The following is an 18501-nucleotide window of genomic DNA, read 5'->3' on the forward strand; positions in this document are numbered from 1 at the left end:
TTGGAGCATGTCCTTAAAAATTTATAAAATGTGTTATTTAGAATAAAAAGTAACCTTTTGAAATGACCTGGAGTTGTCTGTTTTCCATCATCTTTCCCTCACAGACATTTGTTTGATCACTGATTTGATTCATCACGTGTCACTTAGTCCTGGTCCCTAATTTTTTATTCTAGGTGTGCAGGTTAGGGGGAATCAAGCATCTGGTCGACCTTTTGGACCACAGAGTTTTAGAAGTTCAGAAGAATGCTTGTGGTGCCCTCCGAAACCTTGTTTTTGGCAAGTCTACAGATGAAAATAAAATAGCAATGAAGAATGTTGGTGGGATACCTGCCTTGTTGCGACTGTTGAGAAAATCTGTTGATGCAGAAGTAAGGGAGCTGGTCACAGGTGGGTAAAAAATGTGATCTTGTCTCAAAGGAAATGTTGAAAACCATCTATCTAGACTCTGCCCTTGTACAGTGGTGTTATGAAGGACTTGGAGGTTCTAGCTAAGAAGTGATGATACAGCGCTCACAACTGACACAGGCTGCATGTGAGTTAATCTGATGACTCAGGTCTTGTAGTGCTGCAGAGTCATCTCTACTAGTGTCATTTACTGTATCTGCTAATGCGTAAGTATCAGCTAACAGATGTCTTGTTCACAGACGGCTGAATATGTCATTTTTTATTACATATTCTTTGTTTTAAACAGACTGGATCCCCTTCATTATGAAAACAAACTGTACGTAGTGGATTGACTACCTTCCCCTCTGTTCAGCCAGAGTCTGAATACCTGTTAGTAACTCAGATGCTTTTCTAGGTACTGGAGGCGTAGAGATGAAAGAACTCAGTCCCTGCCCTCAAGTAGCACTTTGACTCTGAAGGAACACAAGTGGTTCAGTGAATGTCAGTGAAAAGTGCAGGCGCCAGGACTCAGTAGATGTTGCATTGGGAGCATGGCGGATGGGCAGGGAAGTTCCCTATCAGTGTGAAACCAAAGCTGTCCTAAAGGATGAGGCATTAGCTGGTAGACAGGGGAAACGTTTGCAGTCACACGCAGAGGCTCAGAGACAGCATGGGATACGGGGTGGGAGCTACCGGCAGGAGGAGGATGCTAAAGGAGACAAGACCACATAGAAACGCAGGCCTGGTTTGGGGAACTCGTGTGAGGGTTGTCCCCCACGCGCAGTGGGAGTGGCTACAGGACATGGCATGGCCTGGTTTGGTCTTTTAAATGCACCCTTCCAGCAGGCAGCGGGTCAGGGATTGACTTGAAATAGAGGAGCCTGGCAACTGGGAGGCCTACAAGGAGGTCAGGAGTCTAGAGATAGCAGCTTGAACTCTACCAGCGGTAGAAAGAAGGGTGGGCAGTGGAGAAGAGGGAGCTGTGGGAGAAATATTTCACAGCCAGAGCATGATGGTTCAGTGTGGGGAGTGAGATTCCCAGAGGAACCAAATGATGCTTTTTCTTGAGGTCAAGATGAAAGAACTATTCTGCAGGAGGGTGAATTAATGACCTTTTTATAATTAGGGGGAAATACCAAGTGTTCATTAGGAAAACAGTTAAATAAATGACAGTATGTCTGCACAGTGAAGCCACATGTAAGGGTTAAAACAGGTGCATTAGAGTTATCTGTAGCAACAGATAAATCTCTAGAAACATTTGGAGAATGATAAGCCCAGTGTGGTACTGTGGTGTAAGTTTTAAATATTCAGGTGAGGCCGTAGTTTATTTTTTGATACAGGCACATGCAATAAAGGTAAAATTTTTCACTGGTATGCTAAAAGACAGATTCAGGGTGGTGGTTACCTTTTCAAGGTGCAGATGGAGAAAGGGGGATTGGTGGTTATAATTCAGCTCTGTTTCTTTAAAAAAGAAAGATAAATCTGAAACAAGTAAGACAGCGTGTTAATATAGTTGACCCTTGAACAACATGGGGGTTGGGGGTGCCAGCCCTCCGTCTAGGTAGTTCCTCTGTATCCTGGTTCCACATCCATGGGTTCAGCCAACCACCAGGGGTGCAGTTCTGTGTATTTACTATGGAAAACAATCCGTGTGTAAGTGGGCCTGTGCATTTCAAACCCCTATTGCTCAAAGGTCAACTGTATTTAGCAAAGCTAGGGGTGGTGGACACCTGGGTGTTTGTTTTATATTTGCTATGCTATTTTTCATGCTTGAGATACTTAATTTTTAAAAATTTTAACAACAATTTTGTGAAAATTAATCCCGTTCTCCACTGGCTTCCAGTGTGAAATCAGAGCTGTGGTTCTGTCAGCTGTAATTCAGTGACAGTTGGGAATGTAGCAGACCATCTCAAATCTAATATTTAATTAAGGGGAATCAGCTTTCTTTTTTTTAATATTTTATTTATTTATTGTTGTATTTATTTTATTTTGGTAGCGGCGGAGGCAATTAGGTTTGTTTTTAGAGGAGGTACTGAGAATTGAACCCAGGACCTTGTGCATGCTAAGCATGCACTCTACTGCTTGAGCTATACCCTCCCTTAAGGGGAATCAGCTTTCTTATAAGGTATTCATGTTCGAAATAAGTACACCATACTTCAAATAAGGTATGAAATTTACATACTAAAAGTAAATACACTTTATGTATAATCTTAAACTCCAGAATGGATTGTCTGCCCCAGTGTAGTTTGAATATTAATGCTTTAACACATCTAAATTACATATTGATTTCTTAGTATGTACTCCCTCTTTCTAAAATGCTTTTAAGACATCAGACCCTCTCACACCAAAAAATAAATGATTTACATTTACATATAAGTAAGTATTCTGTGTGTGTGTATAAAATGAAATTAGAAAAAGCTAAATAGAATTAAGGAAAAAAGATTATAAACATATCCGATCTGGAAGTTAACACAATCCCTGTGATTACACCCCAACATTTGTCTTAAGCTCCCTGTTAGGGAGGCACAGAGAAGACAGTCTATGAGCGCATTCTTCCCTCGCTTGATGTTTCTTTCCCATCACTTTGAACTTCCTGTGTAACATTGGAGTGTTTTCTCCCAGTAACACACCTGTGCAGCCAGCAAGGCTGCAGAGTGATGTGTGCCAGCTCCCCGAGGGGTCTGCGGCAATCCAGGGACAACCTGACCTTGGAAGCACAGCCTCTCCTCAGACTTGGTTCTCGTTTAACTAGGCAGATCTATCACGACTTGTTTCGTACATCCTTACCGTGAGCTTTTTTTGCTTCTTCTGTCATAATTTCTCAAAGGAGGAGTAAGTCTTAGCTGGATTTTTGTTTCTGAGGTTTTATCCTTGGGAGAAACTGTTACAGTGCCTTTCCTGAATTGAGCTCAAGGAATTTGTGTGATTTAGGAATAAACAAGAAGTAAAGTACATGAAAGTTCGGTGATTTCTTTTTCATTTTAGAATAAATCAAATTAATTAGAAGTAGAGCCAGACTTGATACTAAGGGCTTTCATGCACTTATTTACCAGGTGCATACTCTGGATGTGAGAGCTGATTTAGATGCTTTACTCCATATTTCATCCTTTCTGTGTGGGTACAGTACTAAGTTGCTGAGAGCACAAGATGTTTTAAGACATGGACCTTGACCTTGAAAGGCGGATGTGAGTTTTCCTAATTGAAAAAGCTACTCCCCTAATTGTATCACTTCCAGTGTAAAACTAGCAACAAACTCTGATATTTCTTTTTTGGAAACAGCTGCCAGTACCTTTTAGACTTTTTTTGAAGTATTTTGTGGGCCATACTTACAGGGTAGGGAATATTAAGAACTGCTTTATAACTCTGTATTTTTACCTCTAACGATTTACACTGATATGTGGACTGATTGCTTATGAAATGCTCTCTCCAAAACTAGTCTTTGCTTTGGAATGGGAGTTGTAAAAATATATAAAGGAATTAGACTAGAATACTTCAGAATTGAGTTTCCAGTTTCAAAATGCTAAATGTCAGCCCAAGTTTGATTTGTATATAAACATTACCTACCTGATATGAAATTACCAAGTCATGATACAAATCTAGCAGAGTTGCTTGGGGTGGGGGTGGTGGGGTGTGTATTACATGTATACATATATTTATAGGTTAAGATTTATGGAGACATGAAAAATTATTCACATTTCTGAATTCCAGAATTTAGTGGTACCAGCTTTAACTGATACCAGTAATATTTTAAGAGCAACTAATCCCTTGATATGTTTTAAAGAATGACAACATCAAGAAATCCCTGAGTTCTTTCATTAATTGTTACTTAAACCAAATACTCAGAAGCTGTCTTTAAATCGTAGAATCACAAGGTTGGAGGGGACCTCAGAATTCATTTTGCCCAATCAGCCATCCAATTTATGAAGCCCTTGTACAGCTTTCACACACAAGTAGCCACCCCACCCACCATGTGCTTGAATCCACAGGGATGGGGAGCCCATTACTTCGTGGGGTTAAGACTGAGCAGCAGGGTTATCCAGAAGGCAAGAAGATAGGCCCTCAGGAGCGCATTTTGCCTAGGGGTAGCCCCATTAGTCCTAAATCCAGCCTCCCAGACATCTTACCAGTAAAGTGTGTCCCAGTCTGAACCATTTTCAGCAAACCATGTCTGCTCCACACGTGGGCAGCAGGGAGCTGGGTGACCACGTCACCCAGCATTTCCTATCAGCTGCCCATCTCCTAGAAGACCCCCTTTGAAAAACAGAACATTATCCTTCCAAATTTTATTGCTCTACCAGCATCTCCACAAAATACTACGGCCCTGGCCAACCTTGAGGGTGCTTGGCCTTGGTAGGTTTGGCCTAAGAGTTCTTCTGTGTAAATTGTAGTCAGCTTAGGATCATGAAACGTTAGAGCATGATGAACTGTTGTGTTCAAAATAATGTATTATTTGAAGAAGTTACACTTCCCTTGAAACTAGGTATTCTGTTGTTCTTAATATTAAGTAATTCAACCTAGTTATTAATCCAAAGCCTTTTCTTCTAGTCTCCTTTGTTTCAGTTTGGCATTTTTAATGTACTTAAATGAAGAAATTTTAGCTATTCTTTTAAAAAGATGCCTTTAAATGCATTAAATGTAATAACTGCCCAGCGCCTGCATTTTTGGCCACATCTTTATTTGCAGGGGGAAAAAAAGAAAAAATACTTTTGGCCAAGTATATTTTCCCAAGACAGTATGCCTGTCATTGTTAATTAAAATAGTTCTCTAATGTGTAACATGATTCTTGTGTTTTCTTCATTGTGTTGAACACTTTCCAGGTTGAAACCTAATGAGCTTTTCTTCCAGTAATTGCTGATATGTATAGGTGCTTGGGTGAGGTTTTTTATTATCAAGATACTTTCTGCCTTTATTGTGCTGAAACCTGAAAGCTGCAAGAAGTATGGTTGTTCCCCAGTTGGGTTATAAAACGAATGTCTGCTAGACCACAAACTATGGATGGAAAGCGGGAACATCTTGTCACTAGAAAAGATATGTTGAACTCATTTGTTCAAGATAATTAAATAGTGTTTCTAAGCTACAATATATGAGTTTCAAGTTATTGAGCATCCTGAAAGCATCATTTTTTTAAACTGTAGAAATTGAAGATATCACATCGAATCTAGAGGCATGCCTTTTAATGTACCAGATGTCCCAAAATTTATCACACTTCTGTTGCCCCCATTAACACTGGTGTTAAATACCAGAAAGTAGCCTTTGAATAATAATGGACTTTGTTTAAATGACTGCTATATTCACATTCCTTCCAGTTTAGCAAGTGATTATTCATCCATATGGCTAAGTAAAATATTTCCACATTGTTTATTTTAAAATTTTTGGATGCCAGTGATGGCTTCCAGATACTATGAAGGACATGAAATTAGGCATATTGCCTTCCTGATCATTAGCTCCATATTTCTAATTAGACAGTAAATTAGTAAGAACATGATAGTCGTGCACCAATGAAGGGTAGATGGGCCAGGCGAAAGTTTAGCAAACAGCAGGACGTCCTGTAAAGAGCCAGAGCTTAACAGGCACGCATTCAGCCTTTTGGACTGTTACGTGCCGCAACAGGATGAAATAATTACTAAACATGTCCCCTTGGCCTAATTACTGTGCCTTCAGAACAGTCATTTATTCTCTGGTCCAGAGAGGAGTTGGCCTACTATTTTCTGTCCTGCTTTTTGTGGGCCCGCAGAGCTGTCAGGAGCCGCCTGGGTAGTTTTCAGAAATCCAGCAACACCTCCTCCCAATTCCCAGCCCAAGTCAGTAGGAGCCTTACCACTGGCCCACTTTGTAAAATAATAGCAACAGAAACGTGCACTTTTACTTACTGAACATCGCCAACCGTAAAAATTAGTCATGAGAAATAAAATGACAAAGGTTTTATTGGTAATAAGACAAAAATAGTTTTTGATAAATGAGACAACTACTTAATTCAGAGTCATACAACTTGGAGCTGGAAAAGGCCCTTAAAGAATCTTCTATTCTGCCCCCCATATTACAAGATGAGAAACTGGGGTGCAGAGAGATTGAGTCCCTAGGCTGGGTTCCTGACATGCAGGCTGCAGCCCTCCCTTCCTTGCCCCTGCTCATGCTGGCCCGGCTCCAGGCCACCAAGAAGTGCAAGGCAGCCCTGAGATCTGGGGGTGCAAATGCCCGTTTTCACCTGTCATTTCCCTTATTCTTTCAAATTACCACTAAAAAGAGAAAAGAAAAAAATTGCCACAGTATCTCCTTTACTCCCAGAATTTCACCTAGGAGTATAGAAAAGTACTGTTGAACTTGGTCATTAGCACAGCAACCGCAAACTACACGTGAAATGTGATTTTAGTCTTGTGAATATTTCAAGATTTATAGTCAGAGGGTGAAAAGATTTGACCTTTTCAGGGGAATTTGACTTCCTATTCTGTGTGCAGGCCTCTGAATGCTGAGCAAGAGGAGGTGGTAGAATGGGGAGCACTTCGAGTTCCCTGTAGAATTCAGGTGCCCAGACTGGGCAGGATGGGGTTCCTCAGCACAGACAGGCCCCACAGTAACACTCCCTCAGGGCACGTCAGTGTGAGAAAGATGACTTAATTCTTAAAAAAGATGCCCAAGAGACCCCGCCCAGGTTCCTCAGGGACTTTGCAGTTTCTGAGTCTGTCTGATGTCCGGGGCTTAGGGCTGGAGGCATTTCTGTCTCTAAGCTGCTTCTGCTGGGCCCAGACAGCCGGGGGGAGCTTTAATGCAGTTACAAATGAAGAAGCACGTGCCTGGAACACACAAAAGTCAGCTGTGGAACCTACAGCTTCAAGGATGTTTCCCAGGGAAATCTCTGTGATAGTGTAAATGACCCAGAGACCGAAGTGGCCTGATGAACAGCCAGGATGGCCGGACCACTGCCCGCGCTGCTACCTCTGCATCAGAGTGGTTCCCTCAGGAGGATGTCCCCTCATGTGACCTGCTCACATTTGTAACCTCGCCTTCACAGAGAGAATCGTCCTTTACGTCCCTTCTGGACAGTTCTCAGTCAGCATTCTTAAACTGTAAGCTGATTTATTTTTGGTGGAAATACCTTTCCAGGGAATGTAGGACTGTATGCCTACATGATGTCATTAATTCCCCCAGACCTACCCATGAAGTTGGGAAATTACCTAGATAAGAAAGAACATGGTGAAATGCAAATGTGGATCTTTAGAAACTGATAGATCTTTTCAAAGATGCTGTGATCCACCTTTGTACCTGAAAAGTCACAGAAACACAGACTAACCCTTGTGTTCTTTAAAGACTCTAAAGGTCTATCTGTGTGCTTCGGCTGGGGAAAAGGTTAAACAGAAGGAGCAGCCCCCTTCAAATTGAATATGTAGGCTGGGCCCCCACCGTGGGCAGCGTCTGCGGCTAGCACGGGTCTTCAGTCCCACACAGCCCCCTCCTGGGCAGCCTCCTTCCCGCAGATCAGCTGAGCCCTCATTCACAGCTGCTGCGGAAACCAGAGGTCATGGGCACAGTGACCACAGCTGGGCCTGAGCTGGCGTTCCCATGCCTGGCATGGAGTATGCGTCAGCTGTGCAGGTGAACAAGGCACGCCCACCAGGCCTCCCTGTGGGACCCAGCCCTCGGGGCAGCTGCCCACCACTCAGGAGGCCAGCCCTGCCAGCCAGCCAGCGGGTAGCAGAGCCTAGCCTGGGGCGGGGGTGCAGAGAGAAGAAAGCCCGGAGGGGCGCCGGTAGGCCAGGACCAGGACTGCATGAGATGGTAGGGTCTTGGGAACCCTGGGAATGATTATACACCACCATGGCTTGTTTTCCTCGGAGCTTATCCAGAGAAAGGCATTCCTATAATTGAAGACAGTACTTTTGTCCCACTCTCACAATAATTGCTTTCTCTTTGTTTCAATTTCTTTTCAGTTTCATAATTTATTCAGAGCATTCCAGTCCTGGTGGAAAGTTTGAGTCACTTACCTAAAGCCACAAATGATAGCCACTTCTTCTCATGCTACTTTTTTCGCATGCAACCCCTTCTTCATTGATTTCCTCGTATCTGTTAAGGGCACCATATTCTCACATGGGCCAAGCTGTTGGTTCATCTTTGACGTCCCCGTCAGCTTGCATCAGGCTCCATATTCTCATCACAGGCACTCTTCTTTCCTCTTTGCCTTCGCATCCCCTCCACACTCCTTCAGGTCCTCATCACATGCTCCTTAAACTGCCGTCTTGGGACATAGGCTGTGCCCCTCTCCTGGTCCGTCAGCCTCTTCGGCATCCCTGGGATTACTCCTGTCCCTCCTGCATTCCACACCTTCCCACCCACCAGTCCAGACCTGCAGCCCCTGTCCCTGCCTCCCCTTCTGGACCCACCGCAGCCTCAAGCTTCCTCTTCTCCTGCTCCTTCCAGCCGGGAGGGCGCCCCCTGCCCCTGCCCGCTTCTCCCTGGCCTCTGCCCCTTCCCTTCCAGCTCAAATGCTGTGGTCCCCAGTTCTACACTGAGGCAGAGGTTCCCCTGCTCAGAAAAACATCCTTAGAGAGGCAGCATGGTATCGGGAGTGAGTATGGGCTTTGGAGTCAGATCAACTTGCTTCCTCCCGGCTCTGTGACCCCAGGCAGATCCCCTCGCCCGGTGCCAACTCCCCAGTGATCAGCACAGTACCTGCCTGCTGCTCCGAGTTTTTGTGGAGTTCGTGGCGTGAGATGAACAAGTGTCTCTACCAGCACTTTCTAGTGGAAGTGTAAATGCAGTACATGGGTCATTCTAAACTTCCTAGGAGCCACATTAAAAAGGAAAAAAAAAATTGGTGGCTATTTCAATAGTGTAGTTTGTTTAAGCCAGTAGTTCTAAAATATCACTTCAACTTGTAAGCAATATGAAAACTATTAGTGAGATGTTTTACATTCACTTTCTTCATAGCAGGTCTTTGTAATCCAGTGTGTATTTTACACTTACAGCATATCTCAGTTTGGACCAGCTGCATTTCAGGTGCTCAGGAGCCACATGCAGTTGGTGGTTACTATATCGGACAGTGCAGGCTTAGGCTGTGCTTGGCTGTAAGTAACATATCTAAAAAGCATGAGATACAGAGCTTTAATGGCCACAGTGGGCAGAGATGAAGGTGGCCATATTGTAAAGGGGTATAGTAGCCATTGCATCTTGTCATTGCTCTCTGCCCAACAGAAAGTCACAGAGGTTTGTAAAAACCCTGCTGGGTTAGGGGAGAGTTTGGGGGCAGCTGGAGAGAGAAGAAATAGAGATGCGTTTTCACTCGCTCCCGAGTGTTTCAGCCAGAGACCTTCTCAGGAACCGCTCTGGAGGCCTGTGCAAGGAGCAGGCAGGCGCCCTGGGTTCAGAGGCCCACATTCCTGCCTTGTTATCCACATACTGCAGGTTTACGAGATGCACACACACACTTGGACCCTCGTATGCAATCTGCCACCTTGATGTTTTATATTTTCATTTTTAGTCCAATATTTCTACCCCCATTTTTCAAGAATGCTTGCAGGGTGGGTATACAGGACACCAGCCTGTTGCAAGGAGCCCAAAGATGCAAAAGAGCTGGGAGGGGATGAACATATATACCAGGCGGTGATCTGACCCCCAGAGAGCTGAAGCATGACAGTGGCTTGTCAGGATGCTTGTTCTGTGCCAGGGACGGTGGGGCCAAGACCTCGTCGCCTCCCATTTAATGCTCTTCACACCGTGAAGGCTTGGGTGCCTCGAGGACATCTCACAAAAGAGCATGACTGAAACAAGAACGTCAAGAACAGACACTGAGCAGGAGGCCAACTCATGAAATAAAATGCAGGGGCATGTCCATTGGTGATATTTGAAGAAGAACTAAAATACTTTGGGGGCTGTTGGGGTTTTTTTTCCCTTTTTTGCGGTGTTCATGAACATTTATGTTGTTGAGTTTTTTTATTTTGTGTGGTTTTTTTTTTTTGATAATTAGGAAACAGTATACATTGAACATTATATAAAAATTAGTGAGTTCAGATTTCTTTCATATCAGAAAGAAAAACAATTGCATAGGCTGTAATGTATGCTACAAGAGAAATAGCGTTTTCCAAATATTGCCTGGTTGGTTTTTAGTGTCCTTTAAGAAATACATTTTTCAAATGGTGCTATTATTTTAATTAATCAAGTAAAATCAGTCTCTAATTTAACTATCAAATTATCATTTGGCTGTTAGAATAGCTATAAAGCTAGTTTTAAATGTGAGCACTTTGAAAATTCTGCAGCCTAGGATTTATGTGAAATGGTATTTTAATTACTTCATTCATTCTTTGTGGGGAAAATGAACTTTCATCCCTTATGGCAGTATTTCATTGTGCCTATCGGTTGCTCATAATTATGTGTACTTTTTCCTGTGGTAGAGAATAAGCAGTGTTTTCTACAATAGTGTGCATGAAATTCCCTAATATATTCTAAATTAGTTTGTGTGTATATATTCTTAGTTCTCACAACAAATAGCTAATTGCTTTAAATTAAAGAAAAACCTCAAGCTTCCTAAACTGAATTATAGTTTATTTTTAACTTTCTCTTTGGGAACCAAGAGACAGTGGAGAGTGCTGCTGAGTATTTTTGAAGCAAATTTTGCATTAGGCTATCACGGAGGTTGATCATGTTGATGGAGAATGCTAATCCTTCAGCTCTCTATTTCTCATCAGTCTTGCTACACGTGGGAGTTGGTCTATTTTCTATTCATTACTTACTGCTCTAAGAACATTCTTCCTGACCCATTAAATGAAGCCCTAGACAGTCTAAGTGGAGAGAACATTGTTTTATTACTGCTTTAGTGAAGCAGGTGCACACAGGTATTATTAGTTGGTCTCCAGAATGGTGCTTTTTACTTTGAGTAGAAAAACCAAATTAATCATTCCATAGCTGGGGCTTTTAAATTTAATTGAACCTTCTTCATCCTTTATTGGTTGATCAGAACCAGTTGTTTTAACTTTCCATAACCTTTATGTTTGAAATAGAACATGGGAAGAAAAACCAGTGTCTTGAGACTTGCTTTGATATTTGGAATAGGTAGTTAAATCCACACCAAATGTTGTAGGCCTTCGTGTTACATGATAAAACCTGGGATTGGAGAGATAATATAACTCTTAGCGTGGGATTAGAGAGGTGTCTTTGTGTGGATCCCTTGAAATGCCATAAGCTTTGCAAAAATAGAATCTTTCCTTTTCTCTCACCAAGAATAATTTTGAACATTTTTTGAAGTTGCAGAAAAAGAAAGCCTTAATTTCTATAGCAGGCTAGTTTTATGATCAATAAGTCATCTGAGTTGACCAGAAGATACTCCAGTCTGCCTGTCTACAGTCTACTGCAGGACTACGCATTTTTAAATTCATATTTTATAATGGGGCAACCCTGGTCCTTTCTATTTAGCAGTTTGAGGGATGGGGACTTGGGCATTGGGGTATAACTCTACTTCTGGTTCTGGGACATGGGGCAGCAACGTGATTCTCCATAGCTAGGGTGGTGATTTCAGCAACCATCTGTTTTGGTCTTCGTGTGAAAAGCAGGCAAAACTATGCTGGTGAATTCCCTTAAAGATCCAGAGCATTGTTCTGACCCTCTCCCCGTAGTTACAGACTTTAAAGACTCTCGGTTTTAAGAAAAAGTGTAAAAGGGAGTGAATACTTAGCAGCTAAATCTGACAGGCAAGAAATAAAAGGGAAATCTAAAAGCAAGTACAGGCTATTAAATTGTATCCATCAACATATTTCTGAGCACCTATTATGTGCCCTGCATATGTGTAATCAGACATGTAAATAAATGGGTGATTGATAATCTGTTACTCATACTTGCCTACAAAATTAAATTTAGAAAAATAAATACTCATCAACATGTAGAATTTCAGTCCTACAAAATAATTAAATAGGAAGTTAATTCATTTTGTGCATCTTGACTCTTAGGTATGTGTAAAGTACACAGTGCCTGGCACAGAGTAAAACCACAGGAAGTGTCATGTTACTATTGTTTATGCTGATTTAGGAACATTTATGCTGTCCAATCCTGTGTAGATGTCATGGCTAATAGTAAACTATAGAATGCTATATGACTCCACTGATCATTCTAAATGCCTGGTAAGGAAAAGAAAGAGCCAGACAAAATTCTAGTTCCAGTGCAGAAAATCACGTGAACCTGCAAATTTGGAAAATATCCTCTTGTCAGAAGTAGGTCTTACAAGTAGCCAGGAGTGAAAGCAGGAACCATGAAAAACAAGCTTTTCTGCCAGTGATCAGAGAACTTCTAGGCATCAGCTCCAAGACCCAACGTGCTGAAGAAGCACCCCGCTTCTTAGTCATGTTTTCACCTGAAGTTTGTGACTCAACACTTGGGTTTTCTGTGGAGATGTATCTAATTTTATACCTGTCGCCTCCAATATGATAGGCTTTGCTTTCCATAAACCTTGCCTTAAATTAACTTTTCTGGAATGCACTTATTCTGTGAAGTAGAACATAGCTTATTAGAAAATGCAGCACTCTCCCATGTGCTAAATTTTGTGGAGTGAGGAATTTGAAAGACTTTCACAGAAATTTGTTCCAGTGCCCTTAGGAATCGTACGTTATAAAATTGTCAGCTGGGGAGGTTAGGAAATGGCCCGTCCCCACCACTGGCCCCTGTGGGCTGCCCCCGTGGCTGGCTCAGGCCCCTTCCGAGCCCTGGGTGGAGCGTGGTTGGCCTCGTTAGCAGGAAATGGTAAAGCCCTGTTCACAGCAGCCGCTAGCACCCCACCTTCTGTGCCTCAACCCGCTCCCCCTTCCGTCCTCTCTCCCCTCTCCCCGCTCCCGTCATTTGGGTCAGAACCGACCTCCAGAGACTCGTATTTCACCCTTATCTCCCAGGTCCCTTCCGTGGTCATCAGTCCTCTGATACTTTCCCCCTAAAACAGGACTTTTTAAATGTCTTTTAGACACAAGCCCCCCCCCCTTTTTTTTTCAAACAAACTCACAGTGAAGCCCAGTATTGGGAACAGAACCACTCTAGGTGAACCGGGGAGGGGTCTGGAGGCCAACCCCCTGTTCTCTCCCCGCCTCTCACACAGCTGCCCCTGAGAGCCCAGTGAGACCCCCAGAATCCAGGGAGCCTGGTTTGAAACCATTCATGTAGACGTAGCCAGTTTCATCCGAATCCACAGAGCAGTCTTTCCACCCGTGGTGTCTAAGTTCATGTCGTCAGCACCTTCAGGTGTGCTGCCCTTTCCCCAGGACCCGGCTGCTGTGGCCACAAGATGATTATGGGAGCAGAAGTCTGTCCTGGTGGACAGAACAAGCTGGCAGAGGCAAAGCAGGGTCTTTCCTTCTCCTGACTGTAAACTGCCAAGTCCCCCTGGAGTCCAGGCCTAACTAAATGGGTCACCGTGGAGGCTGAGGTCCCGAAAGGCTGTGGTCGTGGTGGACTGTCCCACCCACAGAGGAGGAGCAGAGAAAGGGTGAAAGTCCTTGGGGAACAAGGGAAACCCAATCAGTGAGGCTGAGAAATCAAAGCCAAGTGAAGAAGAGGAGCTAACACCGCTCCCGCAGAGCCGGGACCCGGAAGTTTCCCAGGATGAGCCCAGGCATCTGCCTCCAGCCATTCTCCACAGTGTGTGCGGGGCGGGGCCAGGCCTCCGGGTTTACTCTCAGAGTATTGTTTTGCCATCATCAGTTTCAGCCTTTTGCTTCTATCCCTCCTTACTCCAAAAAGAAATAAAGCTCCTGTCAGCTCTCTCCTGCCTCCCTCCCTTGTGAGGGGCCCTACGATTTCTCCAGGCCCTGAGAAGGCTGTGCAGACAGTTTCCAGGCTGGCTCCTGGGTCACCGCACACTGAGCAGCAGTTTTCAGTCTTGTCTCTGGCCCAACATTCTTGATTAATCGTGTTCACTAGCCTGACAGGCTTCCATGGACATGGGCTGATTTCGCCAACTCCCTCCCTTCCACAGGGCCTCAAGCGTTTTTGTGTGTTGATAATTCTAAAAACACTGTACTGAGTGAACAGCTCACCAAGGATACATCAGGAGTGTAGGGCTCTGGGGGCTTCAGTGCAGAGTCAGCCAGCTGCACCGTGTCCCCTCCACCCACTCCCCTATACTTAGGAAAATGCATTGACGTGAAAATGACATTGGATTAAGTATAATCTTGAATTTGCTCTAATTTCTTAAAGAGTAATTGTTAGAAAATGTGTGTGCTATAACAATAATTTACTCCTCTTATAGTTGACACAGACATGAAGACCCTCTAGTCTGCTGAGAACTCAAATAGCAGTCTAATAAGCTACATTTAAGGTCTGTTGTCCTAGCAGTCTTGATGTGAATTACAATATGGGTAGCTTTTCATTCATTGTTAGTCTTGCCTACATCCAAAAAGGAATGGTAGTAACTTGCACATGCTAATAAAACTCTTAACATGGAAATAGAACTGTTTAGACCTTACCAGTAAGGGAGATGAAGCAAATGTAACCACAGTCTGTGCCAGTAAAGTTACTGCAAGTGTAATATTTAAGCCTGAGCTTCCCAGTAGCAAAAGTAAGAAGAGGAAGTGTGATGAGAAAATGTCAGTCTTTGGAGAAAGAGAAGTTTTTTCCAAGTACTAAATTCAAGAAATTGTTTGTCACACAGAACACTGAATATAGGGGATGATACAACGAACCACATTTTTACAACCATCACAAATGCATCATATTTATCCTCGATTGGATTGTGCCCCCCCCCTCACAGAGTAACTAATTTGCTTTGCAAGACCACAGTCATCTCACCTGATAGATACATAGGCTCTAAAACTTAAGGACGACTTGGTAATACGCTGCCAGAAACTCACATGTATTCACTCAACATTTATTAGTGGTCCATCCCAGTCTGGTTGTAAATTCAGGCCATACATTAGGTTTGGAACAAGCTAAGTTTGCAGCAAATAAAGCTAATGTGTTTCTTTCATTACTAAAACTGCAGGATTTCAAATTGATGATTTTATTTTTAAAATCTCGTTTTTTAGGAGTTCTTTGGAATTTATCCTCCTGTGATGCCGTAAAGATGACAATCATCCGAGATGCTCTCTCAACTTTAACAAACACTGTGATTGTTCCACATTCTGGATGGAATAACTCTTCTTTTGATGATGATCATAAAATTAAATTTCAGACTTCACTTGTTCTGCGTAATACAACAGGTTGCCTGAGGTAAATTTTTTATTTCTTTTTCCGCTTAAGTCTGTGATTAAATATATGTCACAGGCAAGTTGATTTGAGGATGATTTATTTCATTTCATCTATCTAAGTTTCCAAGTTTATTTCAAAATTTAGGCCACTAGGCTTTGTTATCCTGTGAGGAAAACATTATGAGCATGAACTAGTGGCTTGAAAGACATTATCTTATAAATGTCTCTTCTGTAGATTAGTCAAAAAACCCTTTTAGACTGAAATTACTGCCAAAATTCCAGTGTTTTCCACTTTAACAACATTTTTCTGGCTACCACATTCTGATTGCTAATGTGTCTGCAGCCTGGTTTTTATTTAAATTCAAAATGTATTAGTAAATAAGTAAGTCATGGGGATAAATGTACAGCATGGTGACTGTAGTCAATAATACTGTGTTGTAAAGTTGAAAGAGGCTAAGAAAGTAAACCTTTAAAGCTCTCATCACAAAGGGGAAAAAAATACTTGGTAATTCTGTATGGTGACAGATGGTAACTAGACTTACTGTGGTGATTATTCCACAGATGTGTCCAAACGTCAAATCGTTGTGTTGTACACCTGAAACTAATATAATGTCTGTTAATTATACTTCAGGTTTTTAAAATGTGATGGTTGAAACATTTTTTTGCTTTTAAAAGGGTGCAGAAAGATATGGTTTTAAATAATCATTGGGTTTGAGTTTTATAAGTAAATGAAAGTGAGCCCAAATACTATTTTCAGTCCTTATCTTTGGCATTTAAAATCCATAAAGCCTCTTTTAAATGTACACAGTATTGCTCATTATTTGCCATTAACTCTCATCAGCTCAATTTCCACCCAGGTTCCTAGGCTTACAAATGCCCTGAGAACTTGAAACAGAAGCCTTGGGCCAAAGTGGCCTGGTGATAAGGAGAGTGGGTTCTGGCATCAGACAACCTGGCTTCCTGTCCCACTCTGAACCTCAGTTTCCTCATCTTTAGAATGGGGGTAATAATACCATCTCAGAGTTGTGAAGAATCAGCTTGTATAAAGTTCTTCAGGTAGTGTTTAATACACAGTGAGCGCTATTTACCATTTACACTAAGATGTCTGATCATCTCTACAACAGGGAGCTCGAGAGAGGAGGAGAAGAGGGGACTGGGCTTCTGCATTGAAGCCTTCCACTGTTGTGACAGGTGACTGTCATCCTCCTCTGCTACAGTGGGGCAGGGGTGACAAGAGTCAGGCTCCTGGAAAACAGGCAGGCTCCCTGACTCAGATGCCTGCATCACAGCGGGGGTCGCATGGCCTCTACTGATGACTGGTGAGGCAGCATCTTATCCTTTCCCCGTCAGGAGAGACAGTGATCACTTAACTGTTCTGCCAGGCTTTAAGGAAGGGCCAGGGGCAGGACATACGCTCGGGCTCCCCCAGTGGTTCAGGGCTCTTAGCATTTGGTGAATGCCTTCAGTGTAAATTCAGTGATGAACAAAATAGACTAGGTCCCTTCCCTGATAGAACCAATTTTTTCTTGAGAAAGACAGATAAACAAACAGGAAAATAACAAGTTGCCACTAAAAAAAATAGGGTGACATAAGAGTCATTAGCTGGTTACTTTGATGTCCAGGTGGCGTCTCATAGAAGGTAAAGTTTAAGCCTAGGTCTGAAATATCACAAAGAGCTGCTCATTTGAGGGTAGATGGGGGAGGTGAGGGAACGCAGGTTTTAGGCCAAGAAAACAGGTAGTGCAGAGGCTCTGGGGCACTCAAGAGGGACCCACAGGCTGAAGAGGCTGAGAAGGGAAGGCAGCAGATCTTGGCAGAAAATCTTGGGTGGAAAACCAGAGGGGGGTGCAGGGTCCCAGGAGCTCGCAGAGGAACAGAAGAGGGCAGCTCTTAAGAGCTGCTAAGAGGTCACTCCAGAGAACAGTAGAGGGACCATGAGTGATAGTATCTCTCTGGCCCAAGAAAAGCAAGGTGAAAAGAAAAGTCATTCCAGATCCCCTTTATCTAGTCTGTTTGCAGAATCTCAGTGTTAGCCTAGAACCCTTGTTAATGGGACATAAAATAGATTCTTATAGTTTGGTATTGATTCACGAAGGTGACTTGATATCACAAATTTCAACATGGATGAGACCTAAAACAATTTTCAGAGTGCTTTTATAATTTAAAAGATGAGAAAAATGATAGCATAAGCAAATGCTCCTATTTAACTTGAAATGTTTCTACAAGAAATGGTGTGTTTCCACTGTTAATTCAAGAAGCATTTATGATCACTGACTACATGCAAAACATTTTAATATGTGCAGGGGACTGTAGACACCTTATGGCCTAACGAGGGAGGTAAAATAAAGCACGCCTAAAACTAACAGCCATGGCTTTTACATGGGGGGCACTTTTCTAATTGCTTCATACGTAGCAACTCCTCTCTCCTTCCCAGGAACTCCATGAGATAGTTACTGTTACCCCTCCCCCTTTTTTACATACAAGGAAACTGAGGATAAGCCCCAAAAATAATTATCTTCGGAGGTTTGAAGGTAGCCTGTCATTTGAAATGGCAGAGGCGGGCAAGGGGAGGGATACAAAGTTGAAGCTCCCTGCTCCCTTCTATGTGTGTGGCTAACGGGGAGCTGGCTGTTGTTGTGAGCTCTCACGATACTAAAACGCAAGCTACGTGGCTGCAGTCTGTCCTCTTAGATTATTAAGCTAAGACTCCGTGCTAATGAGCCCACATGTGTCTGCCTGTGTAGGAACCTCAGCTCTGCGGGGGAGGAGGCGCGGAAGCAAATGCGATCCTGTGAGGGGCTGGTGGACTCGCTCTTGTACGTGATCCACACGTGCGTGAACACGTCCGATTATGACAGCAAGGTGAGTGCCCGCCCCGCCATGGGAGCACCGCTATCTGCATGCCATTGACTCTTTCTGGAATTCTTGACCCTCTCCTCCTCAGTAGGCTATAGTCCAGCTTAAAGGC

At 43.1% G+C, this 18501-nt stretch overlaps 1 protein-coding gene across 18 annotated transcripts in view; it reads left to right on the forward strand.

Annotated features, from left to right (window-relative positions):
• The window catches only part of PKP4 (plakophilin 4), a 210093-nt gene that overhangs the window by 172057 nt on the left and 19535 nt on the right, over positions 1 to 18501 (forward strand). For all 18 annotated transcript variants that reach the window (XM_032479493.1, XM_032479498.1, XM_032479500.1 and 15 more), the window contains 3 exons: positions 174 to 387; positions 15372 to 15555; positions 18278 to 18395. In XM_032479493.1, coding sequence (XP_032335384.1) covers positions 174 to 387; positions 15372 to 15555; positions 18278 to 18395 — 516 coding nt within the window. The remainder of the gene's footprint in view (positions 1 to 173; positions 388 to 15371; positions 15556 to 18277; positions 18396 to 18501) is intronic.

This window comes from Camelus ferus, chromosome 5 (assembly GCF_009834535.1).
Source record: "Camelus ferus isolate YT-003-E chromosome 5, BCGSAC_Cfer_1.0, whole genome shotgun sequence".
Taxonomy (NCBI): Eukaryota; Metazoa; Chordata; class Mammalia; order Artiodactyla; family Camelidae; genus Camelus; species Camelus ferus.